Source organism: Artemia franciscana, chromosome 10 (genome assembly GCF_032884065.1).
Source record: "Artemia franciscana chromosome 10, ASM3288406v1, whole genome shotgun sequence".
NCBI lineage: Eukaryota > Metazoa > Arthropoda > Branchiopoda > Anostraca > Artemiidae > Artemia > Artemia franciscana.
This window is the reverse complement of record NC_088872.1, coordinates 12585424-12606511: the sequence shown is the minus strand read 5'-3', so window position 1 is coordinate 12606511 and position 21088 is coordinate 12585424. Positions and strand designations below refer to the sequence as shown.

The following is a 21088-nucleotide window of genomic DNA, read 5'->3' as shown; positions in this document are numbered from 1 at the left end:
ACAGTAGGGTTCTCGGATACGCTGACTCTGATAGTGTGATTTTGTTAAGATTATGTGACTTTTAGAGGGTATTTCCGCCTATTTTCTAAAATAAGGCACATTTTCTCAGGCTCGTAACTTTTGACCGGTAAGACTAAACTTGATGAAACTTATATATTTAAAATCAGCATTAAAATGCAATTCTTTTGATGTAACTATTTGTATCAAAACTTCATTTTTTAGAGTTTTGGTTACTATTGAGCCCCTTCGCTCCTTACTACAGTTCGTTACCACGAACTGTTTGAAAATGTAACTCGTACATGAATAAAAGTAATATAATCTACAATAACGTTGGAATAGAACTTACCAATGTCTCAGGTTTTCTCATCCTTTATTTGTTCTTATTTTTTTTCTGCCCATTGTGAAAATTCAAATGCTAAACTGTTATCTGACTTGTAACCAACCAAATTGCAATGGTCAGCTGTTACCAATTAGACATGTGAAAAAAATTTAAATTCCCTTTAAATCCGGTGGTAATATTCAACAGTATTTAAATATTCTGGTACAACCCTCAAGAGAGCAATTAAGCCAATGAGAAAGGAGAAAATCTCGTTGCGTATTTCAATGATATAGGAAATAGAATTTGCTTCAAACCTCGGAGATCCACCTTAAATATTAACAGTCAAGAAATAAATCATCTTTTCTAGTACTTTTGCGTTTTTAACCAGGAAAATCCCCCCTCCCCTCCACCATTAGTCTCTTTTCACAAGTATAATTTGATATTTAATTGGAGAAAGAATAATTTACCCCAAATAATTTTCAGAACTATCAACTGTCCGTAATTTATATGATCTACATCAAACTTAACCTCTTTTTTTGGAAGGAGGTAGTATTAGCTACATCTCGTACACATAGGTCATGGTAAGTTTTCTCTAGTTTCAATTAGTATCTATGGAAAACAACCGTTCTCCCAATTTCAAGAAAATGGGTATAATGAAGTAACTTACAATTTTACCAATACCACATTTTCGAATGGCTATTTCTACTTACTCGCTTATACAGCTCGCAGAGTTAGAAGAAACTTTTCAAATAGATACTATTTTTTAATGTTTTAGTATACTGTAGTTATATGTTTTTTTTTGCATTTAATCATCCTATGATAATTTCAAAAAGCTATTTCGTAGATTTTTGGAATGTGTTTTCATGTCCGAAAGCGTGTATTATGAATTGTATAATATTTTTGTAACAGTGTATGTGTATATATTTTTTGTTTAATATTTAGTGAGGGAGCCACATGAGAGAAATGTAGAAATTTAAGGTCTTGGATGATCAGCAAGCAGCAGAAGGTTCGAGAATGCAATCTGTTGTAATCGACCATGGTGAATATGAAATCGATATAAAATTCCCTAAAATTCGATCTCAACTGATAAAATTCCCTTAAAATTAATAGAAATTCCAAGCTGCGCAATTATAAGTCAAATTAAAGGAACTTGTTAAAGTTCAACATTCTTCCCTCAAAACTGGTTTGTCTCTTTCTGTTCAAAAGCAATTTTTAAAAAACGACTAAAAATATACCATAACTTATAGTGTTTTGGGAAAATTTTTGATCCATCTTGAAAATATGCCTTCAAAAGGTGTATTTTTATTAATTGACTAGGTAGGAAATTAATCATACTACACAACGAATGATTTAGAAACTATATGCCCCTTTTGGTTTTTGAACTACTAGTGAAGACACGGAGTGACCCAGTTTTTGAACTGGGTTCAAACTCTTCAACTTTGTTAAAGAAACTACCAGATCCTCGGCGTCTGGTGATTCAAAATCATTACAACCAACTTGGGCTTCTTGTGAGTTCTATTCCATCTGAGTTTTCCTAGTTGTCCAGTTTTCTAACAACTAGTTTTCTAGTTGTCTCCTCTGAGTTGTCCAGCACGAATACGCCTGTCTTGGTGAATCTCTGTAACTTACCTGAATTAAAAAACTCTGTCAAAACATTAGAATATATGCACGAGCATGCTGCTGCCGCTTAAATGGAGCCCGATGCAAGAGATGTAATTATTGACGGTAAGTCTTACGTTTGAAACTTACGTAAAATAGAAATTTCAGAAATACAATTTCCGAAAAATTAAAAAATGGAATAGAAACCCTGCGCTGTCATCTTCAAATCTTATTCAATCAGGAGACTGTGGTAAGACTTACCTCAAGTGAAACATCCAGGTGACAGCAAAATGCGGAGACCTGATTGGTTTGCCGTTTAATCAGGAGGACCATGTTTCAGACTTTTTTGCCATCTGGATTCTTTTTAGACGCGGCTAATGTGTTAAATGACTCAGGAGAATCTCAACCCTACTTTGGTTAGAAAAATTTTTCTTAGCTTCAAATGACAATAAGGCTGATATGCCTAATATTAAGATTGGGTACCAGTCAGCGATTCCCGGCTCTCCCTTTAACCCAGCAGCAGTGGAAGAACCCATTAAGACTTTCAAGAAAACTGTTAGAGAGATAGGACTGAGTTCCGTTGTCACATGCAACCAGGCTGTATATGAAATCGTACATGCTGTAAGAGCGAAAAATCCGGCAGCATATTCTGACGTTGTCCTCAGAAGGGGTGGTCTCAATATTTTTGAATTTTATGGGTGCGATTGGCTATGTAATGAAATATTTTGGTTTGTAAACGCTGATTTATGAGGCTGGAATTCCACTAGAAGGAACCACAAAAAAATGGCGAGTGGAAAAACCGTTTTGTAAAGGCCTTGCTACTTATACCTTAGTTCTTGAGGCTGTATCACTTCTGTACTGGCAAGCTTTTGCAGATTTTTGCATCAAATTTGAGAGAGAGACACTTTTATTATATCATCGATATAATAATCGATATATCATCGATATGCAGAAGAACTACTTCAGTCACTTTAGAAAGTCAAAGACTTGAAGAGGAAGAGTTAAAGTTCACTTCACAAGTCCCAACTCATTCATGGTAATTCCTATTATCAACTGACTATGTATTACTAGTTTTGATGAAGTTAAAGGCTTACTACAGAATTTGAAAATCTCAAAAAAGGATACTCCCGTTGATGAGAAAATTCAGTGTCTTTGTTAAAAACTTGCCAAATCATCCCCCTGGTTGGAAATCATTGAGTATTTTTATATATGCTAAAAAAACTACAAGTTTTGGAAACCATAAATACGAGATACCCTCAGGGTACATCTGACATTCTGTAATGGACTGTTGAAAGTGAAGAGGCGAAATGCCAAATTCAATTCCATATTCCCTGATCATGTGATAAAATCTATTATTGCTGTGGATGCAAAGACAAAGGATGGAATGATAGTAATTACCAAGAATGAGTCGGGACTTGTGAAGTGAACTTTAACTCTTCCTTTTTGTGCCTCAGTCTCAGTAAAATTCAGCAAGAAACCTGAAAAAGCGAGAAACCTACCTCAAAGTTAGGTTAACACCATTCACCTTGAAGATCGCCCTTCCTGTGACAGCACAAAGCAATGTGAAGTGTGTTCTGGAATTCGGGCTCAACCCTTTTCGATACAGTAAAGAAGATTTGCTCAATATTATTACTCGTGACACAGTCGTTAATAAGATTTTGACAGTCTTCTCGATGTGAAAGCTATTAGAAACAGAAGACTTGAGCTACGGAGGTAAAGCTGTCTTTAGCGAAGTGAAGATCATGAGTAATAAGCTGGTGAACAAAAAAGAAAGCCCAGACTTTTAGTGCTGTGAACAGTTATATCAATTCTGAACTTCAAATGGTCAAAAAGGTATGAACTTCAAATGGTCAAATGGTCAAAGCAGGACTTTACCATTTTGAGAATTTTGTTTCATGAGCTTTCCTATATCCGCCTTCTGTATTTGAGAAAAGTGCCATTTCTGGGTAGATTGTAGTTTGGTCAAGAACTAAGTCAGAAGTCAGCTCTTCTGAGATTATGTAAACAAAAGATAAGTTGAATGAGTGAACTACTACCGGGAAGATTATTAGGGAATCGACTCAATCAAGGGTGGCAAACTCAATTTTCTACTTCAAAAGCTATTGAGAGCTCAGAAACCAATGAGAGCCATGCAAAACAAACGTCTCCACTCTTGTGTCTTTTAACGGTAACTTTAAAGAACTGCACGTCCTTGAAGATAGAAATGATGGAATATTTAGATATTGTTACATAGACATTGTTAGATATTGTTACACTGATAGAAATGATGGAATATTTAGATATTGTTACACAGACATTGTTAGATATTGTTACACAGTCCGTCAAGCAGCTATCTGATCTGCTTGACGGACTGGGCGGTTGCATCGAGCACTAGGATCTCCTTACAAATTTACAGCATTTCTACGTAGACACTAAAAACTAGATGATTGGAACTCAATACTATGAAATTCCTAGGCAAAAGAAATAATGATTAAACTTTCATTTGACGAACTTGAAGACTTACTTCTTGTGCTGCAAGCAGCTTTAAGTGTCTGCCTCTCTGAAGGCTTTTAAGATCGGAAGAAAATACTGATGTTCAGCAGAAGTGGAAGCATTGATACTGGCTTTGAACAGCGTTTGAGTTTTGCCAGAAAGAGGTGGATACTAGAGTTGTGTTTTATACGGACTGCTTGAAGAGGGGTATCAGTATTGTAAACGTCGTTGCGAATAACGCAGCCAATGCTGTCCTTTAACTTTATCATTATAAGCTATTCCTTGGATACCACTCAAATTGTGAAAAACGGAAAGCTTACGTCCGATTCTATGAATATTCAGTACCTATGTATCAACCTTACCGGGATTTGTCAAACTATCTGCTTTTTTTTCTTCATACACTTTCGGGCTGTGATATAGTTGGTTTTATGTACTCTAAGGGAAAAAGAATTTTGGCTAAGGCTATCGAGAAATGGTGATTGAAGGAACGGATTACTTTACTTGTGGAAGAGATAGAGAGGTGTAGGCTTAATCCTTCTGTGCAATAAATTTTCTTTATATTTGCAGGCAAGCTATTGTCGGAGTCTGTGGTAAAAATATGCACCTCGTTACGTCTCCTTACGACTTTCAACTATATTTATACCCTTGAAAGTGGGAGCTCAAATATTTGCCACCATCTGACATTACCTTTGAGTGCTATTTGACCAAAGACACAGTTTATATATCCCCTAGATGTTAAATTGGCTTTCCAGGATTGCTAGGTCAGTTCTGTCAACCCTTAAGGTATTGCCAGATATTGTGACCCCTGAGTACTGATCGTGCATGCGGTGTACTGAAAATTGCTCATCTACGGGAAGTAGACTATGGGATTTACTTTGTGGCTATGGTGGGAAACGTTTGAATGCGTCTTTTATGCTGTATAATTAATTTTTCTAGTTCTGCAGTTTTCAAAGTTTCTTCTATCCATAATCTAGACTCAGTTGGAAGAATTTGACATGCTGAGCTGGTATATTTTAAAGTTTTTTGTTTATATGCACTTAGTACGAAATGGCTTGCAGTTGCTGTCTGAAGCAATCATAGTATAACTTCCCGTTACTCGTCAAATGCTTGAATATTTGAGTGATTTTTTGTTTTTTTTTGTTTTTACAAAAAACAACAATGATTTTGCGACCTTCAAGGTCATCAGCATTGCGGTGTATTCGTAATCAGTGGTATCGATTACCGTAGGTTGCTTGATAATTGTTAAAAATTTGTGCAAAATGTATTTTTTAAGAGCGAAAAAACGGAATTTATTTCGAATTTGGAAGATAAGCACCCCCCCCCCCCAGGTCGAATATATAACGCTCATATTCGTAATCAGCGCTATTTATTACCCAATATTCCGTGGTCAAACCTGCTGCTTACTGGTCACCTACTAGTCACATTTTTGGCGAATGGCTCCCTGACTAATTGGGTTATTTTCTTATAGTTTTGTTTTGAATTTTGTTCTCTTTAAGCCCCTCAGTACACACGTCTGTCACATTGGACTAAACAGTTTGGGTAGCTTATAAGGGTGGGAGCTGGCACTAGTATTGACACAAAAAAACTATCAGCGCCATGTAGTGTTTGGCGACACTTGGTATTTTTTTTTTGTATAATTATAAGAATGATTAATATAGTTAGTGCAGTTGGTAAAATCAGGGTCGTAATAAGTGTATGATATCAGTTACTAAAAAAAAACCATTACAAAGCTAATAAACGTGTCACCAAACACTAGATGGCGTTGATCGTTTTTTTTTTGTCAATACTATTGCCAGTTTCCACTCTTATAAGTTACCCATACTGTTTGCATTGGACGTTAACTCTCGTCTATTCCATAGTTAGACCATCCATGCTATCAGCAAATTAGTCTCAGAGACTAAAATGCAGTCTTTCATTTCTAAATAACTTGCAAACACTGAAATATGCAACAACGGGTAAAAATTTCAGTTAATAATAAATAAACTATTGCAGCTTATAAAGCCTGAAACGATTCTTGAACTACTCTATTTTTTTATAGTCTTCCAAAAATTCGCTTTGTGCTTCATAAATTTATTTAATGTATCAATTAAAAAGTTTTACCCATTGTTGTTTATTTCCATATTTTAGTAGCAGAAAAACTAATAAAGCCGATAAAACCTGGAACGATTCTTGAACTACTGGATTTTTCATAGTTTTCCAAAGACTCGCTTTGTGCTTCATGAATTTATTTGATGTATCAATTGAGAAGTTTTACCCATTGTTGATTATTTCCATATTTTAATTGTAAAAAACTGATAAAGCCTATAAAGCCTGAAACGATTCTTGAATTGCTTTATTTTTCGATAGTTTTCCAAAAAATCACTTCGTGCTTCATGAATTTATTTAATGTATCAGTTAAAAAGTTTTACCCATTGTTGTTTTTCCATGTATAATTGATTAATGGAAAGGCCGAGTGGCCTAAGGAATTATCTAAGTTGAGCCTACGGGTCTATATTTTATCGTTTTAGGATTAGGTAAAAATGCTAATATAATAAAAAAAAACTGAGATTGTTAGAACATTAATAACAAAAAATCAGAACTGTTCCGCTCTTTATTGTTTTTTTATGTACTCTCTTTTTCACAAAGTCTTAACTGTAGTTATATATTTCTATTTTTTCTTTTTATTTATCCATTCTAACTATGATTTTTAGTATTCAGATAGCAGTCGAGGATGAGAGTTTTCCTCTCTGTTAGTTCTCTTAAATTAAAAATAATTCGAAATTTGCGCGAAAACTTAAAACATTTTGACTAAAAATATATAAGTCAAATGCAAATTCACGACTGAAAGAGTGACGTTCGAGAATGATGTGGTTGTTTCTTAGGTTGTAGCTTACAATCCTTTTTGTTTTAGTAGCTGAATCTAACTGTGATGCAATAATTGAAAATCTGTTTGGAGGAGGTGATGTGCAAAAAGACACTGAGGAAGATGACTTCTTGTTGTTCCCCATAAGACATTTTTCTGCTAAGCCTACTTTGGAACCGATTGACTTGTCAGCTTCAAAACAAGTGAGTGAAGCCCCTTATGATTTGAGCTCCAGGGCTAGAAAGTTGCCAACTAGATCTGAAAATATTTTTACCCCAAGTGTATCTTCCTTTGGGAATCTTACAGAGTCAAAATTCAATAAGACTCCTCAAAACTTTAAAAGGGTGCCTAAACCACAAATTCAGACCGAAGCAAACTCGAGTTGGACAAATTCTAATTTGGGAAATAGTTCAAAAACTGCATCAATGGCTGTTTCACACTCATTGTCAGCAAGGTGTTCTTCTGCAAGCTCAACATCCCATAGTTCAGTCTCTGTATCAGATAACCATGTGTCTGACAATGCAGCATCTACCAGTTCCACTTCCTTAGGAGCAAACCGCGTATCTGAACACTCCGTCAGCTCAGTATCGGTGTCAGCAAGTCATGCAGGTGAGAGTGCGCCATCTTCATCTTCAAGATGTGACACCTCACAGCCAAATGCACGAAGTACCTCCAGAGGGAGCCAGAAATTTGATTCAGTGGCAGCCATAGGTTTGAGACCTCTTCCTATTTTAAGAAGACCAACTGTAAATGGAGCTGGATCTGATACGGGTGGAAGCAGTGTTGCGAGAGGATCTGAATCAGTCAGGAGTGTCCAGTTTTCAGCCAGTGTCCAATCGAAAACTGTTGAGACTAACGAGAGTAAAGGTATGATATTATTTCAGTAAGAATATTGCTTGCTTTGATTAATTTAAAACATGCTTTGTCAAATAATAAAAGATATTTAGATGATATTTTGGTCTTAAATTGTAAGGATTTCATTGATATTTCTAAAAATATATATCCATCAGAGCTTATTCTTGAGCCTAGTCATGGCGCTGGTCATGAAGATCATTTCTTAGATTTAAATATTAATATTTGTGATAATAATAAATTAAGTTTTAAAATGTATAATAAAACGGATGATTTTGATTTTGAAGTGATTAGTTTCCCATTCCCTGAAAGTAATATACACTCAAATATCACATATTCAGCGTTTTTCTCACAGTTACTTCGTTATGCAAGGATTTGTAGTAATTATATTGATTTTAAAAATAGATGTAAAATCTTAAGCCAAAAATTGATATCAAGAGGTTTTTCTGCAAATAAATTAACTTGGCAATTTAAAAAATTTAATTTTCATTATAACGAACTTTTAAATAAATATTAAAAGAATTATCTAGAAATACTTAAAGAAATTTTCAACTAATTTCGGAGGTTCGAGAAATGTTGTCGCAGCGCCATTTATTTTGAATTGTGTTTCTAATTGAGCGGATTTTCTTAAAAATTAGCCACATGGTAAAGATGAATTCTATAATTGTTTAGTTTATTCAGGTTTTTTGCAATGTGTTAATATTTGTGATTTGGTAAAATTTATAATATTTAGTTTACCTATTGTTGCTAAAGGGAGGGATATATTAACAGGATAAGCTTGTTTTGGTTTTACTTGGTTGTTTTACATTTGCTGTTTTTTTTTCTTTCTTAGGCATATATTTTGGGGGTGATACCTGACGCGGGGATGCCATGGATATTCTGTGGTAGCCACAACACTGTGCTGGGTAGAGAATTTAGAGTGGTGAAACTCTATATAGGCCAGTGTATTCTCCTGATGAGCCCTTATGTTAGGTGTTGCATCTGAATTATTTGTCTATATTATTTTTTCTATTGTTTGGTAAATGACGACTTATACTTATTGACGACATGACTGCCTGTCCATGGATTATTCTTTATGGTTGGTTGTGTGTGGCAATGCTGTTTGACCTATCTGATTGTATGGATGAGTAGGGTTGAGGCCTCATTCAAGTGCTGGTCTATATTAATCACTAATTTAGGAAAACAGTCTTCCTTTTCTCCTTCTGTCTCTCTTTTTTTGTGTTTGTGCTGTTGCATTGGTGATTTCTCTTTTCATGATATATATATATATATATATATATATATATATATATATATATATATATATATATATATATATATATATATATATATATATATATATATATATATATATATATATATATATATATATATATATATATATATATATATATATATATATATATATATATATATATATATATATATATATATATATATATATATATATATATATATATATATATATATATATATATATATATATATATATATATATATATATATATATATATATATATATATATATATATATATATATATATATATATATATATATATATATACTAGCTGTTGGGGTGGTGCTTCGCGCCACCCCAACACCTAGTTGGTGGGGCGCTTCGCGCCCCCCCAAGCCCCCCCGCGCGCGTAAGTCGTTACGCGCCATATTAGTTATGCGCCATTGTAGTTGTGTCCCTGTGTCCCACCTGTGAATATAGATAGATTTATATATGTGTTTCAAACTACGTAAAAATTGCGAATAAACAACATTCTTGGCTTTCCCATTGTCTGTGCATATACAAAGCCGTATGTACTAATAATGACGTCATATGCAAACGCTCTTTTTACAAACAAACAAACATGCATCCACACAACTCGTTTTTATATAGATAGATAGATAGATAGATACAATACAAATTAACTGCGTAAAACTTGCGAATATACAACATTCTTCGCTGTCCAATTGTCGCTGCATATTAATACATTGTCAGGTTTACCGACCCTCGAACATGCAACGTACAATTGTCCATGGGAAAAACAATCAGTATTAAGATCTATACCACATTTTTCTAATGATTGACCTTGAGCTTTGTTAATGGTGATTGTAAATACTAATCGAATTGGGAATTGCAATCTTTTAAATTGAAAAAGCAGATCCGTTGGAATCATGGGAATGCGAGGAATAAGAACAGCCTCACCCTCATAAGGCCCTGTCAAGATTGTGGCCTCATTAGGTTTTCCATTGTTTTTTTTACGGCAAGTCGCGTGCCATTGCAAAGCTTTGGTGGGTTGATATTTCTTAAAAGTATTATTGGTACGCCTATTTTTAGTTGTAGCACGTGTGGTGGAAACCCTGAAGGATCTATGGAATTTAAAAATTCAGATGGATAATTAACCGCTTCATTTGGTTCCAAAACTGTGTCGACTGACTTGTAAAGGACTGCCTGGTCTCGAATCTTGGTCAAAACAATATTGTTGATTTCGTGGACGTCTATATTTTTGGGTGCGAGAATCGCTCTTTCACTTAGCCATTTATTATTTTTATAATTTTTTAGAATATTCGGAAATACTTTTTCAATCAATTCATTTTTGGACGTCACTAAATTACAGAAATCAGCAGGTAGTTGTATACGTCCTGAAATTGAGTCTACTGGGAGCTTTCCGTTTCCAATTGTCAGCAATTGATCTGAAAATGTTTGACCAGAGTCATCGTTTTGCAATCGGACACGCATATTTGTAGTTAATTTTAATATTTTTACGTGTGCCCATAAATTAGAATTTTTCAGGCAAGCATTCATTTCGTCTGCAGGAGTTGATCTAGGTATTATAGGTAATGTTTGCCTGAAATCTCCCGCAAGCAATATTAATGTGTTGCCAAAGGGTTTCGACTTCCCTCTCAAATCTTTCAAGCATTGATCCAGAGCCTCGAGCGATTTTTTGTGTGCCATTGTGCACTCATCCCAAATAATAAGTTTGCATTGCTGCAATACTTTACCCATCCCAGATGATTTGGAAATATTGCACGTGGGAGTTTCTGTAGAATGCAAATTCAGAGGCAATTTCAAAGCGGAATGAGCAGTTCTTCCACCAGGCAGCAATGTTGCGGCTATTCCGGACGACGCAATTGCCAACGCTATATCATTTTTTGATCGAATTGATGCCAGAATCAGTTTTATCACAAATGTTTTACCAGTACCTCCTGGCGCATCCAAAAAGAAAATTTCTCCAACGTTGTTATCGACACAATGCATTATCGTATCATAAATGTCTTTTTGTTCCGACGTTAACTTGGAAATGTTATTTTGTACATACGACAATAGATCACTCGTACTGTAACTTTGTTCACGATCCAATTCTACACATGTCGAAACAGCAGCGATACGGTTAGGTGAAGGCATTCCCAAATCCTGAAGAGGTTTGTTTGCCATACGTACGCACAAATCTTCTATAATAACTAAAGTGTAGTTATAAATTTCTGATGTAAAATCAAAAGTCATATCTGACGTCTCTAACTGTTTTCGATGGAGTATATCTTCGGACATTTTTGACTTATATTTTTCCCATAACTCTGTAGGAGCTGATGGAGAGCAAGTTGTTAAAATGATGCCAAACAATGCACGAATTTGACTTGGGGTTGACGTTTCGCACGCGTCATTGATGCAGTTATCCCAGTGTTGGTCATTCTCCAATAAATTCAGAGCTTGGCATGCACTACGGTAAGTGTCATGTATAGTACCGTTTACAGTTCTCAAATACTCAAAGGATGTCGGACCGGGTACATTCACCAAAAGCAGGCATTCATGTTGATTGGGGTGAACGGTGTAGTGTCGTGGTATCGTGGTATCTTTGAAGATGGTAGGTTGGCCGTCGACTGACTTACCGTGTTTTCGACGTTCAAATACTTTATTTTTAGTATTCCACGTGTAATACGAAGGCACTTCAGTATACAGCAGTTTTTTTTGCAAAAGAATCATTTTTGCAAAGCGAAAAAAGCTGTTAATGTTGTATCACCGTCAAAGCAAAAATGACGACAACTAACTTCATGACGTCAGTCAACACAGAAACATGACGTCACCTGACAGACACACAGACAGACAACTTATTTTTATATATATAGATATATATATGTATATATATATATATATATATATATATATATATATATATATATATATATATATGTATATATATATATATGTATGTATGTATGTATGTATGTATGTGGGTAATAAGGTAAAAAAGTAAATGCAAGTATAAAAAAAACTATTCCTCTTAAAAAAAAAAATTCCTCCGATGCGTAATTGTTTTAAAATGCTGGAAAAATCTTATTGAGACCGTGGGACAAATTCCATGATAGATCAACACCTTCTGCTTCATTCCCCTTGCCCTCTGGATAAAAATCTAGATACGGCTCTATGTTTCCTTGTACTATTATTTGCAAGAAAGCTTAAAACTGAATTTGAAAACTGAAACTTTTCGCAGTATTTCTTGTTTTTCAAGAGGTTAATTTCTTGTCTAATTCAACCCAGCAAATGATTAAGCATTTCATTACTCCCCCCTCTCCTAAACCTCCCCTTAGCTGTGGCAACACTATAGAGTAGGGAAGATACATCTTTCTTTTTTTTTCAAATCACTGTTCAATTTTCAGTTCAATTCACTTAATTACAAAATCGTGTAAAACATAACATTAATCCAAGTGGCTGCCCGAAGAAAGGCATGAAAGCACTTAGTACTGGACGACTACATATGTAACAAATGATTAAAAAACGAACAAAACATACAAAAAAGGAAATATAACAACCAAATAATAACCAATCTTTAATCATGGAAATAAAAACATGAATACATGAAAACATGAAATAGAAACATAAATTAACAAATAGGAAAAAAATAACCAAAGCAAAGAAAAGAGAAAAGAAAAAGAAATAACAAAAAACATCTATTAGCGAAGACCCAAACGAAAGTTTTTTGTTTTACTCATACATAAACCAAGAAGCTTCGCCGCCCGGATGCTTTCTGGAAGAGAATTAGGACCTTAGGACCTAGTTATCCGACCGAAAAAACCTGCTCTAGTTCCATTTCTGTATTCAGTGACTAGATTATCAGTATTGTGAGTACTATAACTATGAAGTACTTTATTTTCTCTATAAAACCATGAAATACCTCAGGACTGACACAATTCCAATACAGATATGAGAAAATTCCTGCTTGATAATCTCGCAGTTGCCTATGTTCGTCATAACACACCTCAGTGTCATTAACGTTTTCCAAGTGTCCGCCAATAAGTCATATCACTTTGTTATGAAGAATTTGCACTCGCTTAAGATTTGGATAAAAATAGCTTGACTTTAGCATTTCATAGAAATATAAGGGTGTACTAAAGCATCATATAAAAGCAATAAAATTTGTGGTCGTAAAAAATTCTTGAAATGTTAAATTGCTCCAAATCTTCGTGCAATTTTCGTTGCAGCAATATCACTCTGTCGTTTCCATGAAAGATTGATATCTAGGCAGAAACCAAGGTATCGCGTCTTGTACACTTGTTTAACTAGCTCCTTCGCAAACACAATTTTCCCATCATTGTCCTGGACTCACCTACTATTGAATATAAAATAAAATTAGTCTTCGCAATATTAACACATGGTAAGCTTAAAGTAGTAAAAACATGACAACTTTTAAAAAAACAATTAGCCTTTAAAATCAGTTCATGTAAAATACCGAATAGAAAATGTTGAAGCTGTGTCAACAGTAAACGAGGTCAGACAAGAATCTGGCAGGTAAAACCTCATCATGACTTTGACTTATTTGACTTAAGTCTCCTGCCGGGCGCTGCTTCGGCATAGAAAGTGACGTCTGCCTCCTCCATCCGCTTCGGTCCATGGCGAGTATTTGCTCTTCACCCTGTCTGATGTTTTCCATCGTCAAAAACTTGGACAGGCTGTCGGATCAACGTTTCTTCGGTTGGCCGTGAGGTCGCTTCCAACCGGCTTTGATAGGGTCAAAGTCGTAGATCGTCTTTGCGGGTAGATGGGGTGGCATTCGAAGCAGGTGCCCGAACCATCGTATCAGCATAAAACCTCATCGTATCAGCATATACCAAATACGGAAGAGGACGAAGCACCGAGTTTCGTGGGATCCTACAAGTTACACGAAACTGGGCAGAAGCGACATCATGAATAAGCATACCATTCACATAACTTTCAAACCATTTTGAGCATGATCCTTGTATTCCTATGCTTTCCAATCTTCACAACAAAACATTAAAATCTACATTTTATTTCTTGTGTTCTTGTGTATTTTAAGGAAGGAAAGGATTGTACCCGAGTATCAATAGTAAAGGGTTTAATAGTGCTAATTTTTGCTCGTTCTAAGTTATAACGTCTGTTGCGGACAAATATGGACACAAATGTCAGTGTATTTTATTGATCGTTTCCGGATATTTGTCACTGAACGAAAGGTACATTCTTTTTTTGCTACTAGGCCTGCTACTGCTAAAAACTCACTGCAGCTCCAAGCCGCCTGAGGCAAAGACAGTAATGCACGCTCCTCCTCCATCCCAATCTATTCAAAGTCTCCCTCTTAATACCTGCCCGTTAAGTTCCAATTTCCCATAAATTCTTTCTTACGACGTCCTCCTACCCCAACTGGAGACGACCTGCTTTTTCTTTGACTTTTTATACGGTTGGCCGAAAAAGACGATCTTTGGCAACCTTCCATCTATCATCCGCAGAATGTGCCCAAGCCATCTCAACCTTTCTCTCATTATAGCACTAAAAATCGGGATTGAACCACTCTTTTCGTAAAGCCTACTGTTTGAGATATGATCAGTCAGTCGGGTACCCAAAACAATGCGTAGGCAATTTCTCTCGAAAACAATTCATCCTCCGTTTTTGGAACGCCCATGCTTCAGAATCATACTTTACCGCTGTAATCATTGTAGCTTCCAATATTTTAATCTTGGTTCGCAGACCTATTTTCCTATTCTTCCAAACTTTTTTTGCTTATTTACAACTATATTTTCTTTCTCAGTTATTGACATTTAGTCAAATATGAAAAAAAACCTGCAATTTGACCCGAGTGAAATCGGAATGATTAGTAAGAACAAGAGCTAAGAGCTCATATGGCACTTGTGACGAGGCAATAAGAGCTAATAGCCAAGAGCTCATATGGTATTAGCTCTAACAAAATTCTAAGAATCAATAGACTGATTTAAAAGGAAAATCAGAGGCTTAATGCCGGTCGGGATTTAAAATAAGATCTCTGAGTCACGATGTCCTTCTAAATATCAAAATTCACTAAGATCCAATCACCCACTCGTAAGTTATAAATACCTCATTTTTTAAAAAATTTCCTCTCCCTTCAGCCCCTAGATGGTCGAATCTGGGAAAACGAATTTATCAAGTCAATTTGTGCAGCTCCCTGACACGCCTACCAATTTTCATCGTCCTAGCACGTCCAAAATCACCAAACTCGCCAAAGCACTGAACCCCTCCCTCCGACTCCCCCAAAGAGAGCGAAACCAGTACGGTTATGTCAATCACGTATCTACGACATTTGCTTATTCTATCCACCAAGCTTCATCCCGATTCTTCCACTCTAAGCGTTTTCCAAGATTTCTGATTCCCCCCCCCAAATACCCCCAATGTACCAAGATCCGGTCACCCGTTCTTAAGTTAAAAATACCTCTATTTTTCTAATTTTTCCAAACTAACACCACCCAGCTCCTCCAAAGAGAACAGATCCCTTCCAATTGTGGGAATCACGTATCTTGAACTTGTGCTTATTCTTCCCATCAAGTTTCATCTCGATCTCTCCACTCTAAGCGTTTTCCAAGATTTCTGTTTCCCTCCTCCAACCCCTTATATCCCCAGATCCAATTCGAGTCGGAAATGCAGCATCTGAGACATAAGATCCTTCTATATATCAAGTTTCATTAAGATCCGATCACCTATTCATAACAAAAAAAATTCCCCAATTTTCACATTTTCCAAGAACCCCAGTTTCCCCTTCCAACTCCCCCAATGTCACAGGATCTGGTCAGAATTTAAAATAAGAGCTTTAAAGCACAAGATCTCTCTAAATGTCAAATTTCATTAAGATCTGGTAACCCGTTCGTAAGTTACAAATACTTCATTTTACCGAATTTCCCCCCCCCCCAACTCCACCAAAGAGAGTGGATCCGGCCCGATTATGTCAGTCACGCATCTTAGACTTGTTTTTTATTCCTTCTATCCAGTTTCATCCTGATCTCTCCGCTTTAAGTATTTTCTAAGATTGCCGCCCCCACCCACTCCCCCCCAATGACGCTAGATCTGGTTGAGATTTAAAATAAGAGATCTAAGTTACGAGGTTCTTCTAAATATGAAGTTTCATGAAGATCCGATCACTCCTTCGTAAGTTAAAAATACCTCTTTTTTAATTTTTCAGGATTAACCAACTCCCCCCCAACTACCCCAAAGAGACCGGATCCGTCCCGGTTGTGTCAATCATGTATCTAGGACTTGTGCTTATTTTTCCCACCAAGTTCCATCCCGACCCCTCCCCTCGTAAGTGTTTTCCAAGATTTTAGGTCTCCCCCTCCCAACTTTCCACCCCCAATGTCACCAGATCCGGTCGGGATTTCAAATAAGAGCTCTGAGACACGATGTCCTTCCAAACATCAAATTTCATTAAGATCTGATCAACCGTTCGTAAGTTAAAAATACTTCATTTTTTTCTATTTTTCCGCATTAACCGGCCCCCCACTCCCCCCAGATGGTCAAATCTGGTAAACGACTATTTCTAATTTAATCTTGTCCGGTCTCTGATACGCTTGCCAAATTTCATCGTCCTTGCTTACCTGGAAGTGCCTAAAGTAGCAAAACCGGGACCGACAAACAGACCGACAGAATTTGCGATTGCTATATGTCACTTGGTTAATACCAAGTGCCGTAAAATACATACGAAAAACCGAAAAACTGAAAAAATAGATCATAAATTAAAAAATAAAAGGCTAGTAAAAAACAGAGACAGGATAGGTCAATAATAATATTAGGAATCAAGATGAAAAAAAAAATATATTTTTGAAAACCTGTGCTTCATTCCTGTACTGTTTTTTCCCTTTTTAGGACGTGGTCGTGAGGTTCTTGCAGCCTCATTTGCTCGGCCCGAAAACCGTCTAACGCCAAGTAACTCCCGTTCTAATGGATCGGCTTCAAGGAGCTTCTCTGGAAGCGGTAGTACACCTCGCTCTGCTACTCCACGCCGCTCCATTGGCTCTTCTGGTAGAAGCTCCGAAGCTGAACCCCTTTCTATCGTAGGTAAGGTGCCTCAAGTTTTAAAGTTAGTTTAGACGGTGCATTACTCAACTTAGGCACATTAGGGAGAGTATCCGAATAAGGTCGTAACTTGGGTAGCACGGCTTATGGACCAAGCCTTTTAATTTTACTCAATGTATGATGTGTACTGTAATAGCGTCTTAGGTGGCTTGGGCATGTCTTTCGGATACAAAAAAAAATGTGTAATTAATTCCTTATTGGCACCTCCGCATTCAGCCATCGCACAGGCACAAGTGCAACCATTTTACATTAGTGCTAAAATTGGTTTTACGTTGGATTTGGTAAATGACACGACTCCATTTCAGGTAGTTTTATGTAAAATGTCTCAAAAGGGGTGCCAATTCGGGGGATTGGTTGTGCATCCCCGCTTAGATTCTAAAAATACTTTTGTTTTGGTCTTTCTATAGACAAAATCGAGAAAAATCCCCCCCCCCCATTTAAACATCATATAACCCCACTGTAGAGTCTGCGACGGCTTTAGGCGCGTAGAGGTTCAAAAGTCACGTAGAATGCGCTGATTTTTAGAACTTTACAAATATAGAGATATGTCACGAGTGTCTCGGCTTTAATTTAGACAACTTTATAGATATTAAATAAAAAAACTAATTTTTTTAGCTGAAAGTAAGGAGCGACATTAAAACTTAAAACGAACAGAAATTACTCCGTATATAAAATGGGTTGTCCCCTCCGCAATCCCTCACTCTTCAAGCTAAAGCTTTTAATTGTTTTAAAAAGTAGAATCGTGGCAAAGAGTCAAACTTTAGCGTAAAGAGCGAGGGATTGCGGAGGGGACAACCCATTTTATATACGGAGTAATTTCTGTTCGTTTTAAGTTTTAATGTCGCTCCTTACTTTCAGCTAAAAAAAATTATTCATTTTTATTTAATTTCTGAACGTTTTTGAATTAATGCATGTTGGTTTTGGCTCTCCGCACATAAATTATTAAAATGAAATTTGTATATTAATTCTTTTTTTTGAGAGAGAGAGAGAGAGTCAAACTCTCTTAACTCTACTTTTTAAAACGGTAAAAAACTTTAGCGTAAAGAGCGGGGCGTTGATGAGGGAGCATCTCCTTTCATATACGAAGTAATTTCTGTTCGTTTTAAGTTTTAATGTCGCTCCTTACTTTCAGTTAAAAAAAACTTGTTTTTTTTTCAATTTAATTGTTAAAACAGGGCGTTAAGGATGCTTTACTTCCTACCTTCTGCAAACTCTTCCATTAGGTATGTGCAACTTTTACACAGAGATAAGGAGTCTGAGGGGTGCATTATCACTGGTATCTCCGAGAAGTGGCGGTTACTAAGGAGTCTTTGAGGGAGAGCATACCAGAGGGAGGATTTTAAGCCTACCTCCAAGGACTTTTGGCCTCATAGACTAAAATGTACCCTGCTTTTCAGCCTTTTCACTACAAAAAAGGTACCAAACAAAGGGAAATGATTTTCCTTGAAATCTTAAAATTTGTTTACCCTATCGTTTTGGCATTCTTTGGGGATGCATCTCTGTATTGCGGCACAAAAATGGCAGAAAATACCACTTCATATTGAAGTGAACTTTTGTGTTACTTGAAAAGGGACCTGGATATTACAATGTTGGTTTAATTGAGCCCTCTTTCAATATTCTAAGACCACTGGTTTGATATGATCGCCTGGAGGGGAAAAGAAAAATATGAGACATCAATGATACACATTCAAGAAAAGGTTTTCCTTGCTTATACAAGATGGGGGACTGTAATTTTTCCGTATATGGTTTTTGACAACGGTAATTCCAATGATTTACTTTTTACCTCAATCTGCCGGCATTTTTGAGTGGTTTTGTCGCAATAAAATTTTACTATTAGGCCTAAATTAAATCTATATAATAGTTTTCATTCCTGCTTACCTTTAAATGATTCTAAACAGTTAAAAACACTTCTTAACGCGTCGGTTACTTTGGGCTATAGTTCGCCAGTTGTATCTATTGCCATGATAGCATATTTTCTTTTTTGTGAGTTTTTGTGAATTGACGCCATTGTTTTGTTGAAATGCAAGAAGTAATTGAGGAACACTGGGTAAACTGCATGTTTTTTTTTATTATAGAAAAGAAACTGAATTGAATTCGACCTAATTGTCCCCCCTTCAACACCTTTTTTTGTAAGCCAGCGCTATCTTTAGGGTTGTTTATAAAACTTAAATAACTTGTGCAGTTCTTATCCATAAAAATACACAAGATCCGAATATTTATGTAATTTGTTGAACCACAATCAGAGGTGTAATTTACTATTGGGCAGAGGGGAGGGGGTGAACAACATCAGTTATCTTGTCAAAACTAAGATTAGTATTGACATTGTGGGCGCAGTGGACATCCCCTCCCTTATGCTATAGATGGGCCCGGCCGGCACGCCTGAGATTTTAGGATCAACAATTTTTTTAGAGTGAACTTATCGTTATCCATGTTCCACCTACGTGGGTCCCCAATGTTCCTCCCCCAAATTTTGTCCTTTTTTTTGCAATCACAATTTTTTTAGAACTTTAATTTTTTTTATTTTTATTAACTTAGAATTTTTTTTAAAAAAAATTCTTGAGGCTTAGAAATTTTTTCAACCTTTTTTTGTGTATTAAAATGAAACGAAATGTACCTATAACGAAAGAAGTTCACTTGTAATATTATCGAAATACGAAATGAAGATAATATATATACGTTAGCCACGATACTTCCTGTTAGAAAAATAATGTTTGTAGTGAAATTGTTTTCTTTTTTAATTTTTTTTTTTACCTTTTTTCATGTCTTGAAATAATAATATATATACTTATAACGATAATTTTTCCAAAGAAGAAAAAAAAGGCTCCACTTCAGTTCTGAATTTTCTCAAAGAAGAAAAAAGTTGCACTTTCTTCTATTTTTTTTCTGCTAAGGGTAATCATATCTGACCAGTAGCCCTAGAATTTCGGGAGATGTTACTTCGAGTTGAATTCAGAACTGAAGTAAGACTTTTTCTCTTCTTTGGAAGAATTCTGAATAGAAGTTGAACTTTTTGATATATTAGAATCCTTATCATAAGTTCTTTTGCTAAACATGTTGGCAGTTAATCACTGTTCAATTAAACACAGTTAATGGTCAGGCTCTACAGATGGTCAGGGCTTTGCTTGGATTCATTGTGTTATTTCATCAACAGCATGATTAGCAAACATGTCAATGCGATTGGCTGTCATCGGAATTATGCCAAAGAATTCCCTGAAAGAATTAACTCAAAATATAACAACAAGACCAGATGGTGACTTTCACTCTCACTGAAATGTTTACAGCGTCCGTGTAATACAAAAGACACTGAGAGGCACTATGCCAAGAAATTCCCGGAAACAAATTATGAAATTCTCGGAAGCAACGAGCTGTCGTAATGGTGCCGAGAAACTCCCAGAACCTACGATCGCTGAAAAAGATCTTATTGATGCATTTCTAGCTTTTGCAAATTCCCATTGACGTATCATTGACTGTGAGTGTCCTGAAGAAATTCTTTTTTTCTTTTACAACTTTTTGAAAAAAATTGAGTTCGCTTGTTTTTGACTTTAAAAAAATTCGTGTTCTTGTTTCTCTGATTTTGGTAAAAAAAAAAACAACTGAAAATCATGTTTATATATCTGAATTTTTCAAATTCCACATTACCGGCCCGTGAATTTTGAAAATTCTCAATTCATACATCTCTAACTCTAA

The 21088-nt window shown here is 35.9% G+C and overlaps 1 protein-coding gene across 4 annotated transcripts in view; it reads left to right on the top strand.

The window, feature by feature from the left end:
* The window catches only part of LOC136031796 (mutS protein homolog 4-like), a 116880-nt gene that overhangs the window by 23400 nt on the left and 72392 nt on the right, over positions 1-21088 (top strand). Inside the window, exons 3-4 of one of the 4 annotated variants that reach the window (XM_065711591.1) lie at positions 7284-8099; positions 17192-17383. In XM_065711591.1, coding sequence (XP_065567663.1) covers positions 7284-8099; positions 17192-17383 — 1008 coding nt within the window. Of the gene's footprint in view, positions 1-7280; positions 8100-17191; positions 17384-21088 lie in introns of all 4 variants that reach the window. The other 3 variants (XM_065711589.1, XM_065711593.1, XM_065711592.1) reach the window with 3 other exon arrangements.